The following is a 15,341-nucleotide window of genomic DNA, read 5'->3' as shown; positions in this document are numbered from 1 at the left end:
TCAACCTGGGAGCTCTGGACAAAGAGGAGGAGGCGTGGACTGGGGGAGGAACCTAGATGCTTTGGGCTCTTCACTTGGGATTTCTCATGGGGATCCTCCAAATTGCTCATCCCTGGAGCAGATTTGTGGGTTTAGTCCCATGCAGCAGCTCCTTCTCACTTAAGAGCACAAGGTTGGTGCTCCTTGTGGGGCTCCCTCATCCACATATCCTGGGTTTGAGAGGAATGTCTTTTGGGGGACTACCTACAAAAACTATGTAATTTTGTGACAGACTAGTGTCACATTTCCATTCCTCACACCCTTTGCTCTTTTCCTTGTGTCTGCTCCCCACCCAGTCTTTACATCTTGTTCCTTTAATCCCATCCTAAATTGCAGCCCCTTTATATGTCCTTGTCTTCTTTCTGAGTATTCTCTTCTGACGCATCAAGTGGGTACCAAATAAAACTATTCCTCCATTCGCAACACTTGTGTGTTATTTTGTGTGTGAATTTTTCACATCAAACAATTCTCCCATTCTCTGAGGGCACCCGCTAGGTGTAAGACAACTTAATTCAATTCTGACACTTACTATCCAGAGATAGGTCAGACTCCCCAGGTTAAGGGGTCTCTCCCATAAGATTGCCCCTCGCTTCAGCCAGTTGCAAGTAGTGGGTCTCCGTGTTATCCAAATGTCCATCCAGCTCGGCTACTAATCTGGATTCCCGCGATGCTCTCTCAGGTTGTATAATTTGCTCTAACATTTCAGAGAACTCAGAAAATCTCTTGATTTACTATTACTGGTTCTTTATCAAATATATTTTAAAGGCTATAACTGAAAATCTAAATGAAGAGTGAGAGCAGACTGCTCCTAAGAAGCCTGCAAAGCATTCAAGAGAAATAGATACTAAGAGCTGTCTGAGGACTATCTGGAACTTATTCACCAGGTTGGTTTGAATTGGGTGATGTGCACATGGGGCCTGGTTTTTTTTTTTTTTTTTTTTTTTTTTTTTTTTAGCCATCTGGAGCAGCCTTGCACATCCTTTGCTTTTTATCTATACATTCCTTGTCTATTCCCAGAGATCCTTAACATTCATCCGCAGCCTTCTCTTCAGTAGCCTCTTTACATAGGTGATGTTTATAACCAGTCGTGTTCTAAAGACAGTAACGTCCCACCTGTGAGAAATTCGCCCTCACCCCCAGACTGCCTTTCCAGGTCACTGTGCATTGATAACAGAAAATGTACCGTCATTGAGTGTATAAATTCTAACAAGAACTTGACCACTTTGGAAAACTTCCCAAGACTCGTTAAAAGCCACTGGGCTTGTGTCTTCTGGGCTTACGTCCCTCATTTTCTGTCCTGAGTAAACTTTCATATTGACCTTTTTAATAGATCCTGTTTATTTCCAATGATGGGGGTTCACAAAGGAAGGGTCCAGAAAGGGTCATTTAGGGCTTTTATAAGAGTTACATCACGTAGGCATGAGTCATTAAATCATTGGCTAATAACTTAATCTCCAGGCCAGGCCAGCATTGTGACACAGCAGGTTAAGCCACTGCCCGCAACCCATATGAGTACTAGTTTGAATCCTGGCTCCTCCACTTCTGATCCAGGTCTTTGCTAATGTGCCTGGGAAAGCAGTGGATGATGGCCCAAGTATTTGGAACTTGCCACCCACGTGGGAGACCCAGATGGAGTTTCAGGCTTCTGGCTTCTGCCTGACCCGGCCCTGGCCATTGTAGCCATTTGGGAAGTGAATCAGCAAATAGATGATCTCTCCTCTCTCTCTCTCTCTCTCTCTCTGTCTCTCTCTCTCTCTCTCTCTCTCTCTCTCTCTGTGAGTGTGTGTGTGTGTGTGTGTGTCTTTGTAACTGCCTTTTGAATGAATAAGTACATCTTTTTAAACAAAAATTCTCCATCCCTTTCTCCACTCCTTGGATGTCAGGGGAAGGGCCTGGAAGTTCCACCCTTTCTGATCTCCCCTTGAGCTTCTGGTGAACACTCATTTTCTGAATCTATCTAGGGACTCCAATCACACGTATTCTCATTAGCATGCAAACCTTATCTCTTCACATTCAGGGCTTTAAAGGGCTGAGATACTCTTGTGTAATGAGAGATGTTGAGAACCCCTATCACTCAGGAAATAACAAAGTTGTAGGAGCTCCGTGCCAGGAACCAAGAACCAAGATATAAATACAGGGGCTGGCTCTGTGGTGTAGCAGGCTAAGCCTCTGCCTGTGGCAGCAGCATGCCATATGGGTGCCAATTTGTGTCCCAGCTACTCTTCTTCCCATCCACCTCTCTCTCTGCCATGCCCTGGGAAAGTAGTAGAAGATGACCCAAGTGCTTGGGCCCCTGCACCAGCATGGGGGACTCAGAGGAAGCTGCTGGCTCCTGGCTTTGGATCAGACCAGCTCCAGCCACTGCAGTCATTTGGGGAGTGAACCAGCAGATGGAAAACCTCTCTCTCTCTGTAGCTCTACTGTTCAAATAAATAAAATCTTAAGAAATATATAAATACAAATATATTTTATAAATATATTTTTCTTCCTTACCAGAGCTTCCTCAGCTTGGCATTCCTTCTGTGGGTACTGCATTTATATTTGGAGAACTTCAAATCGTGGCCTGGCCGGATACTTGTAAGTCCCACACGTACCCCTTAAGCAGATACTTAAACTGTTCATGACTGGAAATTTTATACCTGAGAGAAAAAAAAACAGGTTGAGTGTTGAGTGTACATCTCTGTGTGTCTCTGTATGTCTGGTTGTCTCTGTTCTGAACATCCTTGCGTGGGACTTATAAGATCATGCCTCCTTTTTCCCTGGGGTATAGCTGAACTAAAAACCTAATCATTCACACAGGTAATGAAGAATTGATCATGTAGTTTTCTCAGTGAGGGAGTGTAAGAATCCTGTGAAGTAGTTATTACCAGCACCCTTTTAAAAATGATGAAACTAGATTATAAAGACATTAAATATCTTTACCAAAGTTATATAAATAGTGCCAAACTCTGTCTTCATAATTTGGATTGTCTGTCTCTGAAGTCTGGGCACTCCCTTCTCTACTATGCAGCCTCCGTCCCACTAGAGAGTACTTTTTGGGCTCACAAACTAGTTGCTCTAAGCAAGCATCTAGCAATCATTAAGCAACCAGGGGAAACTAGATTCTAGTAGTGCCATGCACTGCCTCTTGTGGTGGTGGTGGTGACGGAGATGACTTTTTTTTTTCTTCTAGGGTTAAGTCATGGTTGCTCAGATCTGATCACCAAGAATTTTCATTCAGGAGTTTGGAATTCTAATTTGCATTCCAGGTTAAGAATGTAGGATGAGATGTCAGGTTCAGGGAGCCACATAAATTCCCTGTACCTGGGAAGGAAAACAGCTAATATTTCTGAAGCAGTTGGGCTTTCACGGGTAACTTTATTCCTAAACATGATGTTCCGCTGAAAAGAAGACAAAAGCTATGTTCGCAGTTCTGTAACTACCTTGCTAAACCCATGGGCAGACTTTCAGTTTTAGCTGCGACATGTAAGAGCTTTGAAGTCATTACTCTCATACATAAAATCAGAACAGTATCTTAGCAGAGAATCAGCAGCTTTTCTTAAGACTCATCAGAGAACTGAAATTGTTGAGCAAAACATCACCCCAAATTCTGGAGGAAAAAAGGCAAATGCAGAAAGTGTCTCTCCTTACATAGAGAAGAAACAGCTGGAGACTAAATGGTGGGGTTGGGTGGGGCAATTGCATGGGAATTTTGATGAATGGCTGGAGACTGAGTATGGAATAGTATGGGAATGAGAAACCCCTGGGGACCTTCAGTCAGGGCGATCCCCACACTTCATGGGCTCTACTTCCGGGAACTCCACCTGATTCTTTTTTTTTTTTTTTTTTTTTTTTGACAGGCAGAGTGGACAGTGAGAGAGAGAGACAGAGAGAAAGGTCTTCCTTTGCCGTTGGTTCACCCTCCAATGGCCGCCGCAGCTGGCGCGCTGCGGCCGGCGCACTGCGCTGATCCGATGGCAGGAGCCAGGTACTTATCCTGGTCTCCCATGGGGTGCAGGGCCCAAGCACTTGGGCCATCCTCCACTGCACTCCCTGGCCACAGCAGAGCTGGCCTGGAAGAGGGGCAACCGGGACAGAATCCAGCGCCCCAACCGGGACTAAAACCCGGTGTGCCGGCGCCACAAGGCAGAGGATTAGCCTAGTGAGCCGCGGTGCCAGCCTCTACCTGATTCTTGCAGTGATGATCCCAAAAATATTCCCTCATGGCTCTGACAGTGGGAAAGAAACGATATCTGTGTAAAATACACCCAGAATCCTCCTCATAACAAGTGTCTGCTCTGCAGCAGAAAAGACTTTAGCTAGCTGAAGCAAGGGCTTTCTTCTCACTCTAGCCTGCTCTGGGCTTCCAGTCTTATGTAAGGGAGAGAAAGAAGCAATAAACAACAACAGAAGACTTGTAAAGATTATGGTCCCAGGATACAGGCCCATAGAAGACTGGAATTGAATCATAAGATTGTAGAACACTTTGACTTCTCCACACTTAGCACCATGCTAACAAGACTAGTGTAGTAACACTGGATGCATAACAGCTAAAAGAGCTACCAGGTGCAGGTTCTGTGGGGAGAACATAGGGAGGCCAAAATGAAGAGAAAAAACAAAAAGGACACTGGAGGAATTGGAAGTCTCTGGCACCTACAGTTACAGTAAACATTAAGCAAAGCCCAATTCCTAACCAGCTTAACCTGAATGTTCTCATTAAAGGTCTATTTATATCAGTTTCTATTATCCAGTATACTATGTCCAACACAAAATTATAAGGCATGCTAAAAGGTAAGAAAAAGCACAGTCTGCAGATACAAAGCAAACAACAGAACCAGACTCAGATATAATGCGGATGTTGATTATGAGACAAAGGATTTAAGCTAACTGATTAACATGTTCATGGGTCTAATAGCTAAAACAGACAACATGCAAGAATCGATGGGCAATGTAAGAAGAAATACAGGGGAACTTCATGAAGCTAACAGAAGGATGGAATTGAAAGATAAGTTTATTCCAGGGTGGGCATTTGGCATAGTGGTTAAGACACCATGTGGGACACTTGCATCCAGCCTTAGAGTACCTGGGTTTGAGTCAGTCAGGGCTTTGCTTCGGATTCCAGCTTCCTGCTAATGTAGACTCCAGGTGGTTTCAGGGGATGGTTCATGTGCTTGGGTAACTGCACATGGGAGACCTAGATAGACCTCCCAGCTCCTGTCTTTGGCCTGGCCCAGCCCTGGTTGTTGCAGGCAAATTATTTGGAGAGTGATTCAGTGGATGAAGTATCTCTGTTTCTCTCTCTCTGCCATTTGAATAAATAAAAATAATTTTAAAGGTAAGTTTATTTGGGTGCAAAAAGACTTTGACATCCATGCGTAGATTTTCATTTTATGCATTTTCTGTGAACTCGCTGAAGGCCATTGTGTGTGGGGGGGGGGCATACTTCCAAAAAAGGATAAAACATTGTTTTATAATTTCCATTTACACTGAACTCCATATTTGGAGTTATTTTCATTTTTATATATAGACAGCTGCTTTGCTCTTTTTTGATAGTGTAGTGGGATAGAACAGTACTTTATAAAATACATGTGCCATGCTTATTTAATCCAAAAAAACTTAGAAATCTGAAACACATTCAAATAAGGGATACTCTATCTGTGTGACTAGTATCCTCTAAGTCACACAAATATATTGATGTGACAAATGGAAGGGCCCCTCCATGTGACTAAAAGAGATTAAAGCATCATGATTTATTTTCTGCCTCTGTGTGCTATACTTTAAAATAGAAATATCACTACTATAGGTATTTTTAATGTGTATGTGTTGTAGGGGTTAGTTTGTAAACTACCTACCTCTTCTTTTCTTAATTGAGAAACCATATGAGAGGACTTCAAACAGCTCATGGAATGGAATTGAGAGATAAATTTATTTTGAGTGCAAAATACATTTGAAATGCATGCATGGTTTTTTCATAGTACTCATTTTCTATGAACTTTTGAAGACCGCATGAATGGAAGGCACTTCCTGTGTGGCACTCTGGGCTACACCCTGGGGTTAGGCATCAAAGACAATTATAAATGAGCAATTATCTGCAACCAATAGAGGATACTGTGGAATTCTCACGGCTCAATGGCCCCCATTACTTCAACTATTAACTGTGCTATTATGTTCTGAGGATACAGCAGTGAACAAGAATCAAAAGAGAACCTTTCCTCCTGGAACTTTCAGTTTAACTAAAACTCTCCACCCTTTCGAAGTGTCAAAAGTGTTACATATCCAGGGAGAAAAGAGTGTTTGTATTCATTGGGCAGTATGCAGGGCTGGGACACAGGGAGGAGCTGGGGAGAGCAGCTATCCTGAGGATGTGTCCCGCCCTTCCTGGAGCCTGCCACTTGGCCATGGGCAGCAGAGGGGGTGACTGTATGGCCACCTGCAGCTCTTGACAGGGTAGGGTCTACTTTCTTGGGCAAGTGCGGGCACTAAGCAGTGACCAAGTGAGCTGCCATTCTGGAATAAGCAAAAGGCAGTGTAGCTGGAAGAACTATTCAGGGCGCAGACCTGTGTTTTGTCTGTTAGGGCTGCAGGGACAGGTGGACTTCTCTCACAAGAGGGGCACTGGTGACCCTGCATGGGGGGCCCAGAGCAGTTCTCCGAGCAGAGGTGCCTCCCTCCCCTGCGTGACTCCGTGAAGCAGTTAAGGAAGGAAGGACCACCGTGGTGGCCTCGTCCCTCCCAGGCTTTGGTGCTGACAGCCCCTGTGCCATGAGCGCCCGGGGAGGGGGCGACAGGAGCTGGCACTCAGAGACGGGGGTGCAGAGGCGCCGAGGGGCAGGCTGGTATCCATCCGCTGCGCCCTGCGACGCGGCTCTCGCCGGCCCCGGCAGGCTGTGCGCCCCCCGACCCGTCCGCCTGCCGGCCCCAGAGCCCGTGAGCGCGCCGGAGCTGTGGTGGTGGTCGCTCAGTGAGCCTGAGAGGCGTCCCCGGAGGCGCCCCGCGCTAGCGCCCCCGGCCTGGGCTGGCGGTCGTGCGGGCCCCGCCCAGCTCAGGGTGGGAACGAGGGTGGGCCTGGGAGGGGGCGTCGAGGCGCTGGCGCCATATCCCTCCGCCCCCTTCCCGACACCCTCGCGGCGAGCGGTTCCTGCCGCATCCTGCGCAGCCCCTGACGGGTTTGGTGCAGAGGCGCGGGGGGCGGGACGCGGCTTGGCCGTTCTGGTCGCAGGGAAAGCGCTGGGAATCCGAGAGAGAGAGAGAGAGAGAGAGAGAGAGAGGAGAAGCGAGGAGGGGAAGGCTGGAGACCGGGGCCCTGAGCCAGTGAAGGCAAGTGGGGAAGGTGGGGGGTTCGGGTCTTCTTCCCCCCACCGCCGCCGGCCGGTTGACAGCCTGGCCCCGCACCCGGGCAGCCTGGCAAGGAGGCGGCGACTGGAGCTGGTCCGGCCTGCCAAGGGTGGAGTGGGTGGTCAGAGAGGCACGCGCACATTGTCTGGAGGCAGATCGCGCGTACTCCTTGCCAGCCAGGTTTCCAGAACCCCCGCCTTGCCCTCAGCGGTGCCTGTGCCCGAAGAAGGCAGTGGGGTGGCAGCTGCGGGAGAAATGGCGGCGTGGGAGCTGGGGGGCGGGGCCTCAAACAGGTGTCTGAGCCCAGTGGCAGCCAGTTGGAGTTAGTTTTCCTTTGGCACTCTGGCCCTGATTGTCCCGAGTCCTGAGTGCTGTCTCTTCCAACAGGCTGAGGTTGATGTCAACGTATCTTGATTGCACAGTAGGTCTGGCATGTCGTTTTAAAACTGGAAGCGGCTGGGCTGTGAAGACACCAAAATGAATTGTTCAGCTGCCTTTAATCAAACACTGTTTTGTTCTCTTTCATATGTAGATCCTTACACCCAATTTAGCCCAGGCAAATGGGCATGATGAAGAGTTGGTCGAATTTCATAGCATGGGCCCTTGTAAATAGTGTGATATTTATCTACCATTCTTTTTTAGGATCTATTTTTTTAAACACCCAGGTCTATTTTAAGTAGTATGTTGATGTATGGGAATGGAGGTTCAGAGTAGAGGAAAAAAGTCTTCCTACAGGCTCATTTCAGGACATTTGGAGTCAATCTGCTTCTTAAGTTCTGGTTCTGCAAGAAACTCCATCTACACCCACTCCTTGCAGCCCCTGTCGCTTTAGAGACAATCCCACAGATTTGGGGATATTTCTGCTGATATTTCTGAGGAGCTATAAGACTTGTTAGACTTTATTTACATAGTTCCTGATTCTTAAGAAGAAGGTGTTAGAACCCCCATTCTGGGCATTTGCCCATGAACCTCACATTTTCTACTGTTGTCAACATATTCCCCTGGTGTTTGCTGAATATCCTTCCTTCTTTCATAAGGTGTGGTTCTTCAAAAGACTCTTCTTTGCCAGAAAGGAGAGCATCTCCTGAGGACTTCTGTATAGGAGGCTGACACACAGGGTGAATGGTTTATGATCCAGGTATGTAAGGGGAAGAGGCATGGAAAGATGGTGTTGAAAGAACAGTGCTCATATCTTCCCTGTCTCGCTTTTAAATACAGTGTCCAGGATCTACTACCTATTCTTGCATCTTGCTTTCTGCTCAGGCAGAGTGGTTGGCCTTCTACTACGATAATGACTGACTTCAAACTTGGGAGGAGTTACAATCAGACAGGCTGTGGGGCTGGCACTGTGGCACAGTGGGTTAAAGCCCAGTCTGCAGCGCCAGTGTCCCATATAGGCTCTGGTTCATGTCCTGGCTGCTCCTCTTCCAATCCAGCTCTGCTATGGCCTGGGAAAGCAGTAGAAGATGGCCCAAGTCCTCGGGCCCCTGCACCCGCATGGGAGACCTGAAAGAAGCTGCTGGCTCCTGGCTTCAGTTTGGCTCAGCTTTGGCTGTTGCAGTCATCTGGGGAATGAACCAGTGGATGGAAGATCTCAATCTCAATCTCTCTTTCTCTCTCTCTCTCTCTCTCTCTCTGTCTCTCTTCCTCTCTCAGTAACTCTGTCTTTAAAATGAATAAAATAATTCTAAAGAAAAATCAGGCCGCAGGTCTTGGGAGATGCCTGGGCAACTACTGGGGAGGCACAGACAAGTGGGAAACATGTAACATGGCATTGAGTATACAAAAGCATATGCTACAACCCTTTGGATATTGGGCCATCTCAGTCTCTGTTGTTTTCTTTCTTCTGCCTTATTGTCTACCCAGGTTCCTTTCTAGGTTCCTATAGGAATCTGTAGGTATATGTTCACATGAAAATCAATTGAGAAAGAACAAGGTGGGTCCAAGGTGGGTATGAATGTGAGCCATCCCTGTTGATTGGGATGGGGGGGTATGGCTGTTGGCAACTGGTGGAGACCAGATCTTGGAACATCTTGGAACCATTGTGTTTCAACTTTCCAGACATCTCTGCCATCATATTTGTGCACAGGTCATGGGGGTGGGGGGGCCAGGGTTGTGTTTATAGGGTAATTGACAAATATTGGGGTAGGAAATGTGAAGGGGAGCCATGAGGAAGACCAAAGGGATAAAAGTGTGAGGCAAGTATTTGGTTTAGAGACTGGAGTGTAGATCTGTCAATCAAATACTCAAAATTCTCATCCTGCCTATGTTTTTGCCAATAGGACTGTCTGTGAGCCAGCTACAGGGTTTTTCAACACCAGAAGCAAGGAAGGAGGAGAAAAGTGCACTAGATCATTGTAGGTTGGTATGAGGCCTGCCTATATATAAACTATAGGGCCCAGTCGTGTGTACCAGCATGGGTCAGAGGGTCTGGGCACCTCTTAGCCTCTCTAACTCAGCAAGCTTACTTTGCATCCCTGTTGTTTGATCCAGAGAAAGAAACAGTAGTACTTGGGCAGGGCATTGCTGGGTATTAGTGTGAGTGTGTACAAGGAGTAGAAATGAAGTAGAGTTTTCTACTAATCCACTTCTAGCAACACAGTCCATCTCTGTTCTCTTTCCTTTGTCTGTGTGCTGTCTGCATAGAGAAATACAGTTGGAGGAGACTCAAAGCCCATTTCTTTCTTCCAGCTCAGGTCCATCTCCAGTGGTGGCTGTAGTGGCTTTGGATTGGCAGAAGATCATCACCTTCAGCAAGTCTGCACCCACAAGCTGTCATCTGCTTCCAGCCTGACTGTGCCTCTGACCTCTGTATCGCTGACAGAGTTTGTGTGACTGCTGAACTGACAAGTAACTCTAACTCTTGCTACCACAAATTTTCCCTGACCTAGCAAAGAGTGTTAAGGCACCTAATAGAGACACTAAGAACTGAGGCCAAGACTACCCAAGACTTCAGTCATGCCTGGGAATAAGAATAAGATGAGAGCCCAAGCAAAAACTGAAAAAAAGACAGGTGTACAGGCTAAAGCTGGAACAGAGAGGGAAGCTGCTGGTGCGGGCAAGCCTGTAGCTAAGACCCGAGCCAAAGCCAAAGCCAAAGCAGGGTCTAAGGCTGTTCCACTGGCTGAGGTGAAGACAATGTCTAAGAACAGGGCTGTTGCTGAGATCAAGGAAGGAGCCATGTCAGAGCCTAAGACTCCAGCCAAAGCAGTGGCAGATTGTAGTCCAAGGACTAAGGGTGACACTAGCAGATCCACAGGTAAAAATGAGGCTGGTACTGATAGCTGCTTCTGGGCTGGGAAAGAGGCTGGGATCAATACCTGGGTGTGTAATGGAGAAGAGGCAGGTAATCGTCCCAGGGCTAAGGATGAAAAGAAAACTACTGTCAGGGCCCGGGTCTCTGCTAAAGAGTCGGAGGCTGTGTCTGGGCCCAGCTGCAAGCCTGGGTCAGGGGCTGAGGAAGAGGAGGAAGAAACTGTTATCGGGAACTGGTTTTGGGAAGGAGATGATACTAGTTTTGACCCTAATCCTAAACCTGTGTGCAGGATAATTAGGCCCCAGCCTGTGGATGAAATTAATGAAAAAAATAGGCCCAAGGACTGGTCCGAGGTCACTATCTGGCCTAAAGCCCCTGCTGTAACTCCAGCAGTGCTGGGATTTCGATCTCAGGCCCCATCTGAGACAAAGCCTTCTTCGTATGTTGTTCTGGCCTCAGCTGAGGAAAATACCCGTTCTTTGCCTGCAACAACAGCTTGCTCTTCTAGGGGCGCTCGCTCAAACTCACAGCCTGTCCCTGAGTACCCGTTTGGAGCTGACCCTTGCATCCAGACCCTAGATGAAATTAGACGCCAAATCAAGATCAGGGAGGTAAATGGGATTAAGCCATTTGCTTGCCCTTGTAAAATGGAATGCTACATGAATTCTGAGGAATTTGAAAAACTTGTTAGTATACTGAAGTCAACTACTGATCCTCTCATTCATAAAATAGCACAAATTGCAATGGGCATCCATAAGGTTCATCCATTTGCCCAAGAATTCATCAATGAGGTGGGTGTAGTGACACTTATTGAAAGTTTGCTCAGTTTTCCTTCCCCCGATATGAGAAAAAAGACTGTAATTACTCTGAATCCTCCTTCTGGGGGTGAAAGACAACACAAGGTTGAATTACATGTTAAGCATATGTGTAAGGAAACCGTATCTTTTCCATTGAACTCACCTGGGCAGCAATCTGGATTAAAGATACTAGGGCAACTGACGACTGAGTCTGTCCATCACTATATTGTTGCCAATTACTTTTCAGAGCTCTTCAATTTACTTTCCCAGGGAAATCGTAAAACCAGAAATCTTGTTCTGAAATTGCTTTTGAATATGTCTGAAAATCCATCTGCAGCCAGAGACATGATCAACATGAAGGCATTGACAGCATTAAAACTCATCTTTAACCAGAATGAGGCAAAAGCCAACCTTGTTACTGCTGTGGCCATATTTATTAACATAAAGGAGCATATCAGAAAGGGCTCAATTGTAGTTGTTGATCACTTGAGCTATAATACACTGACAGACATTTTCCGTGAAGTTAAAGGGATTATTGAGGCAATGTAAAATCAGCCAGAAAGAGAACACTTGGAACCATCTCCTAACTCTGTCACACTGTGCATCCCTGAAGAGCCGTGTATAATGTTTTGGTCATTGCAGTGTGAACATTATACATTACATCTTTAAATGATGTTACCTGTGTCAGGCTCTAGGTTTGAGCTAGACCATTTTTGGTGTGTCAAATGAATGTTATGTCTTGAGCTGAAGATGTTTGTTGATTTTTGTCTTGTCTAGATTGGCACATATATAACATTTTACTTAAGATTGTGAACCAGTTCATCATGAGTAAGCTAGCTTGTTCATTAGTTTCTATGCAGGTCTATTTGTGGTCTCAATTGTCAAAAAAGGAATTATCTTTGAATTTGTTATCTAATTACAGAAATAAAGCATATACACACAAATAGATAACTATCATTACCTGGAATGTGTATCTATTTGCTCATTGCCACTTGTGCCCTCTAGACACATAGAGGAGACAGGGATTATAGTCCATTGAAGAGGAACTCTTTTCTCCCTGTTCCAGCTGCACCAGATTTTCATTCTACAACGCAGAAATGGCCCTGAATCTCAAACAAAATGTTCATTTTTCTATTTTGCTGCTACAATTTTGCTTAAATTGTCAGGCTATTCCATTTATAGCAGAATCATCTGACAGAAGAGAAGGGAGGCAGATGTAGGAGGAACATATTTCTTTAATACCCACACTGTCAGATACTATGTTGCACTTACAAGTTTTTTTTTCCTCTTGCAGTGATTCTGTGAGCTAAGTAGTTGTATTCTTACTAAAACTCATTTTTGTGGGTACCCTCCAGTGAGAATTGGAGAGAGTAAATACTTTTTCCTGGATTCCCACAGCAGGCAGCTAGCACAGGTGTTTTGTCTGACATCAAAACCCATCTCACCCTACTGCTTTACAGTCCTTCACTTTTTAGGTATTTGCCTTCCAAGCTCAGAAACTGTTTGGTCTTAGTGGTTAATTTTGTATTGCACAATGTCCCTGCCAAGTTTTGTAGTTGTTAACCACCTCCAAATAGTCTTATCCATTAGGCCTCTATCTCTACCTATCTGAATGTCAGGAGAAAAGTCTGAGATGAATGTATGGACTTTACCTGGCAGTATCTGGGACGTGGTAGGTGTTAAAAACTGTACTGAATTAATGAGATATAGTTTTAGAGTCATCAGCAAGTGAAACTTGCAATATATCTTTATCTTTTTCTGTCCATATTTACATTTTTTCAAACAGCTGGAATCATTCTGTACAGTGTTTTATGCCCTGCATTTTCAAATGTAATTGCTTTCTTCTCCCATGTAAAATTATACCTCCATTTTCCTTTTTTTAAGATTTATTTATTTATTTGAAAGGCAGAATTACAGAGAGGTAGAGGCAGAGAGAGAGGTCTTCCATCCACTGGTTCACTCCGCAGATGGCTACAACAGCTGAAGCTGCACTGATCCAAAGCCAGGAGCCTCTTCCCAGTCTCCCATGTGGATGCAGGGGCCCAAGGACTTGGGTCATCTTCTACTGCTTTCCCAGGCCATAACAGAGAGCTGGATCAGAAGTGGAGCAGCCAGGACATAAACTGGCACCCATAGGGGATGCCAGCACTGCAGGCAGTGGCTTTACCTGCTATGCCACAGCACCGGCCCCCCCACTCCATTTTCTTTTACTATTTGTAATTTACTCTTCTGTGTGTCATAAGAAAGGCCAAAAGGCTCCATATTTTACAAGTAGGCAAACCCAGTTTCTGCACTTGTACCATCTAAAACTATATAGAATGAGCTGTAGCTTCAACAACTGAATAGGAAAACTGAGAGGGAGGCTGTTCTCGTAACCTCCAATGTAGTGATTCCTGAATGCCTTTGTAGTCCAGAAAATATTCCTAAGACCATTGGGTTATGGCTGAGTTTTCTAAAATTCCTGTTAGGAATTGCAATCCCTGGTCTAACCTAAAGTCTCTGTGCAAATATCAAGTCATATGCTTTGAGATTTTCAGACAGTTAAACTAAAACAAAATAATCTGTAAGTACTGTTTGTAGCTTGCTTCACCCTCTAACTGTATATTTTGGAAATCTTTCCATGTCCGTAGATATGCTTTTCAAACATATATTTTACTCAATGCTTTTTGTAATATTAATAGTTGGTATACAGTGTTGTAATGTTTCATAGCATATTCTCTTAATATATATGTACAAATTTATTCTTTTACAAAAATAGGAGTATAGAATTCTGCAGCTTGCCTTTCTCTTGTAAGTTATCTGTCCAATTTAGTATTATACAGATCTACCATGTGCTTTTTATTTAATAGCTTGATTGATATTTATTGACATACATGTATTTATTAACATATATTAAACTGCTTAAAATGTACAGTTTGATAAGTTTTGACATGTACACTCATGAAACTATAAACACAATCAAAATAGTGGACATATCTATCACTCTGAAAAGTTTCTGAATGTCTCTTTGTAATCCTTCCCTTCTACCTCTCTTTGTGTTCCCCTACCCCCAGTGATAGTCTCTGACAACATAAAAGAATCCACACAGTCATTGGTATTTTCTGTAAATGTGTATAAATAGAGTGATATAATATGTACTCTTTGGGGCAGGGATCTTACATAGTTCATTCATGATTATGTGATGTTCATCCATGTTATGTGTCTCAGTAGTCCATTGCTTTTTATTGAAAAGCAGTATTCTACTGTATGATTTTTCCATAGTTTATTTATCCTTTCACCAGTTGTTGGACATTTGAGTTGTTCAGATTTGGGCTGTTACAAATAAAGCTGCTGTAAACATTTGTGTACAAGTATTTCTATGGACATATGTTTTCATTCCTCTTGGATAAATACCTATGAGTAGGATGACTGGGTCATATCATAGGTATACATTTGACTTTTACATTTTCCGAAGTGGTTGTACCATTTTATACTCCCACATTAGTGAATGACATGTATGATTTCCCCATATCCTTGCTAACCCATAGTATGTCTGTTTAGTTTTATCAAAATGTCATTGTGGTTCTAGTTTGCATTTTTATATGCATATTTACCACTCATATATTTTGGGTGAAGTATATGTGAACCTTCTACCCATTTCTTTTAAAATTAGATTGTTGATTTGTGTTGTTTTTTGGAGTTACAATCAACAAATTCGTCTTAATACAAATACTGGCATTGGCCATACAATTTTAGAAGATTGATTTAATACTGAACTGCTCAAACTTGTTCACGGAAACATTTTGACTTGGATTAATGCTTTATATCCCCACATATACATTAAAAATTCCACACACTAATGAAAATGGTACACTGCCAGTAACTGATTTCTGTCACCTATTTTTTCACTCACAATCATATATTTTAGGCACCCTTTGGTGCCATGGGAAAAAGAA

The 15,341-nt window shown here is 44.4% G+C and overlaps 1 protein-coding gene across 14 annotated transcripts in view; it reads left to right on the top strand.

Moving 5' to 3' along the window:
- The window catches only part of GPRASP3 (G protein-coupled receptor associated sorting protein family member 3), a 107,144-nt gene extending 92,385 nt beyond the window's left edge, over positions 1-14,759 (top strand). The window contains exons 3-9 of one of the 14 annotated variants that reach the window (XM_070066448.1): positions 805-923; positions 2,536-2,616; positions 4,934-7,335; positions 8,391-8,491; positions 9,220-9,300; positions 9,636-9,710; positions 10,045-14,759. In XM_070066448.1, the coding sequence (XP_069922549.1) occupies positions 10,312-11,955 (1,644 nt within the window). In that variant the 5' untranslated portion in view covers positions 805-923; positions 2,536-2,616; positions 4,934-7,335; ... (2 more) ...; positions 9,636-9,710; positions 10,045-10,311 and the 3' untranslated portion in view covers positions 11,956-14,759. Of the gene's footprint in view, positions 1-804; positions 924-2,535; positions 2,617-4,933; positions 7,336-8,390; positions 9,301-9,635; positions 9,715-10,044 lie in introns of all 14 variants that reach the window. The other 13 variants (XM_070066444.1, XM_070066446.1, XM_017349650.3 and 10 more) reach the window with 13 other exon arrangements.
- Positions 14,760-15,341: the final 582 nt, after the last annotated feature.

This window comes from Oryctolagus cuniculus, chromosome X, assembly GCF_964237555.1.
Source record: "Oryctolagus cuniculus chromosome X, mOryCun1.1, whole genome shotgun sequence".
In the NCBI taxonomy this organism is placed as follows: Eukaryota; Metazoa; Chordata; class Mammalia; order Lagomorpha; family Leporidae; genus Oryctolagus; species Oryctolagus cuniculus.
This window is presented reverse-complemented; position numbering and strand designations above follow the sequence as displayed.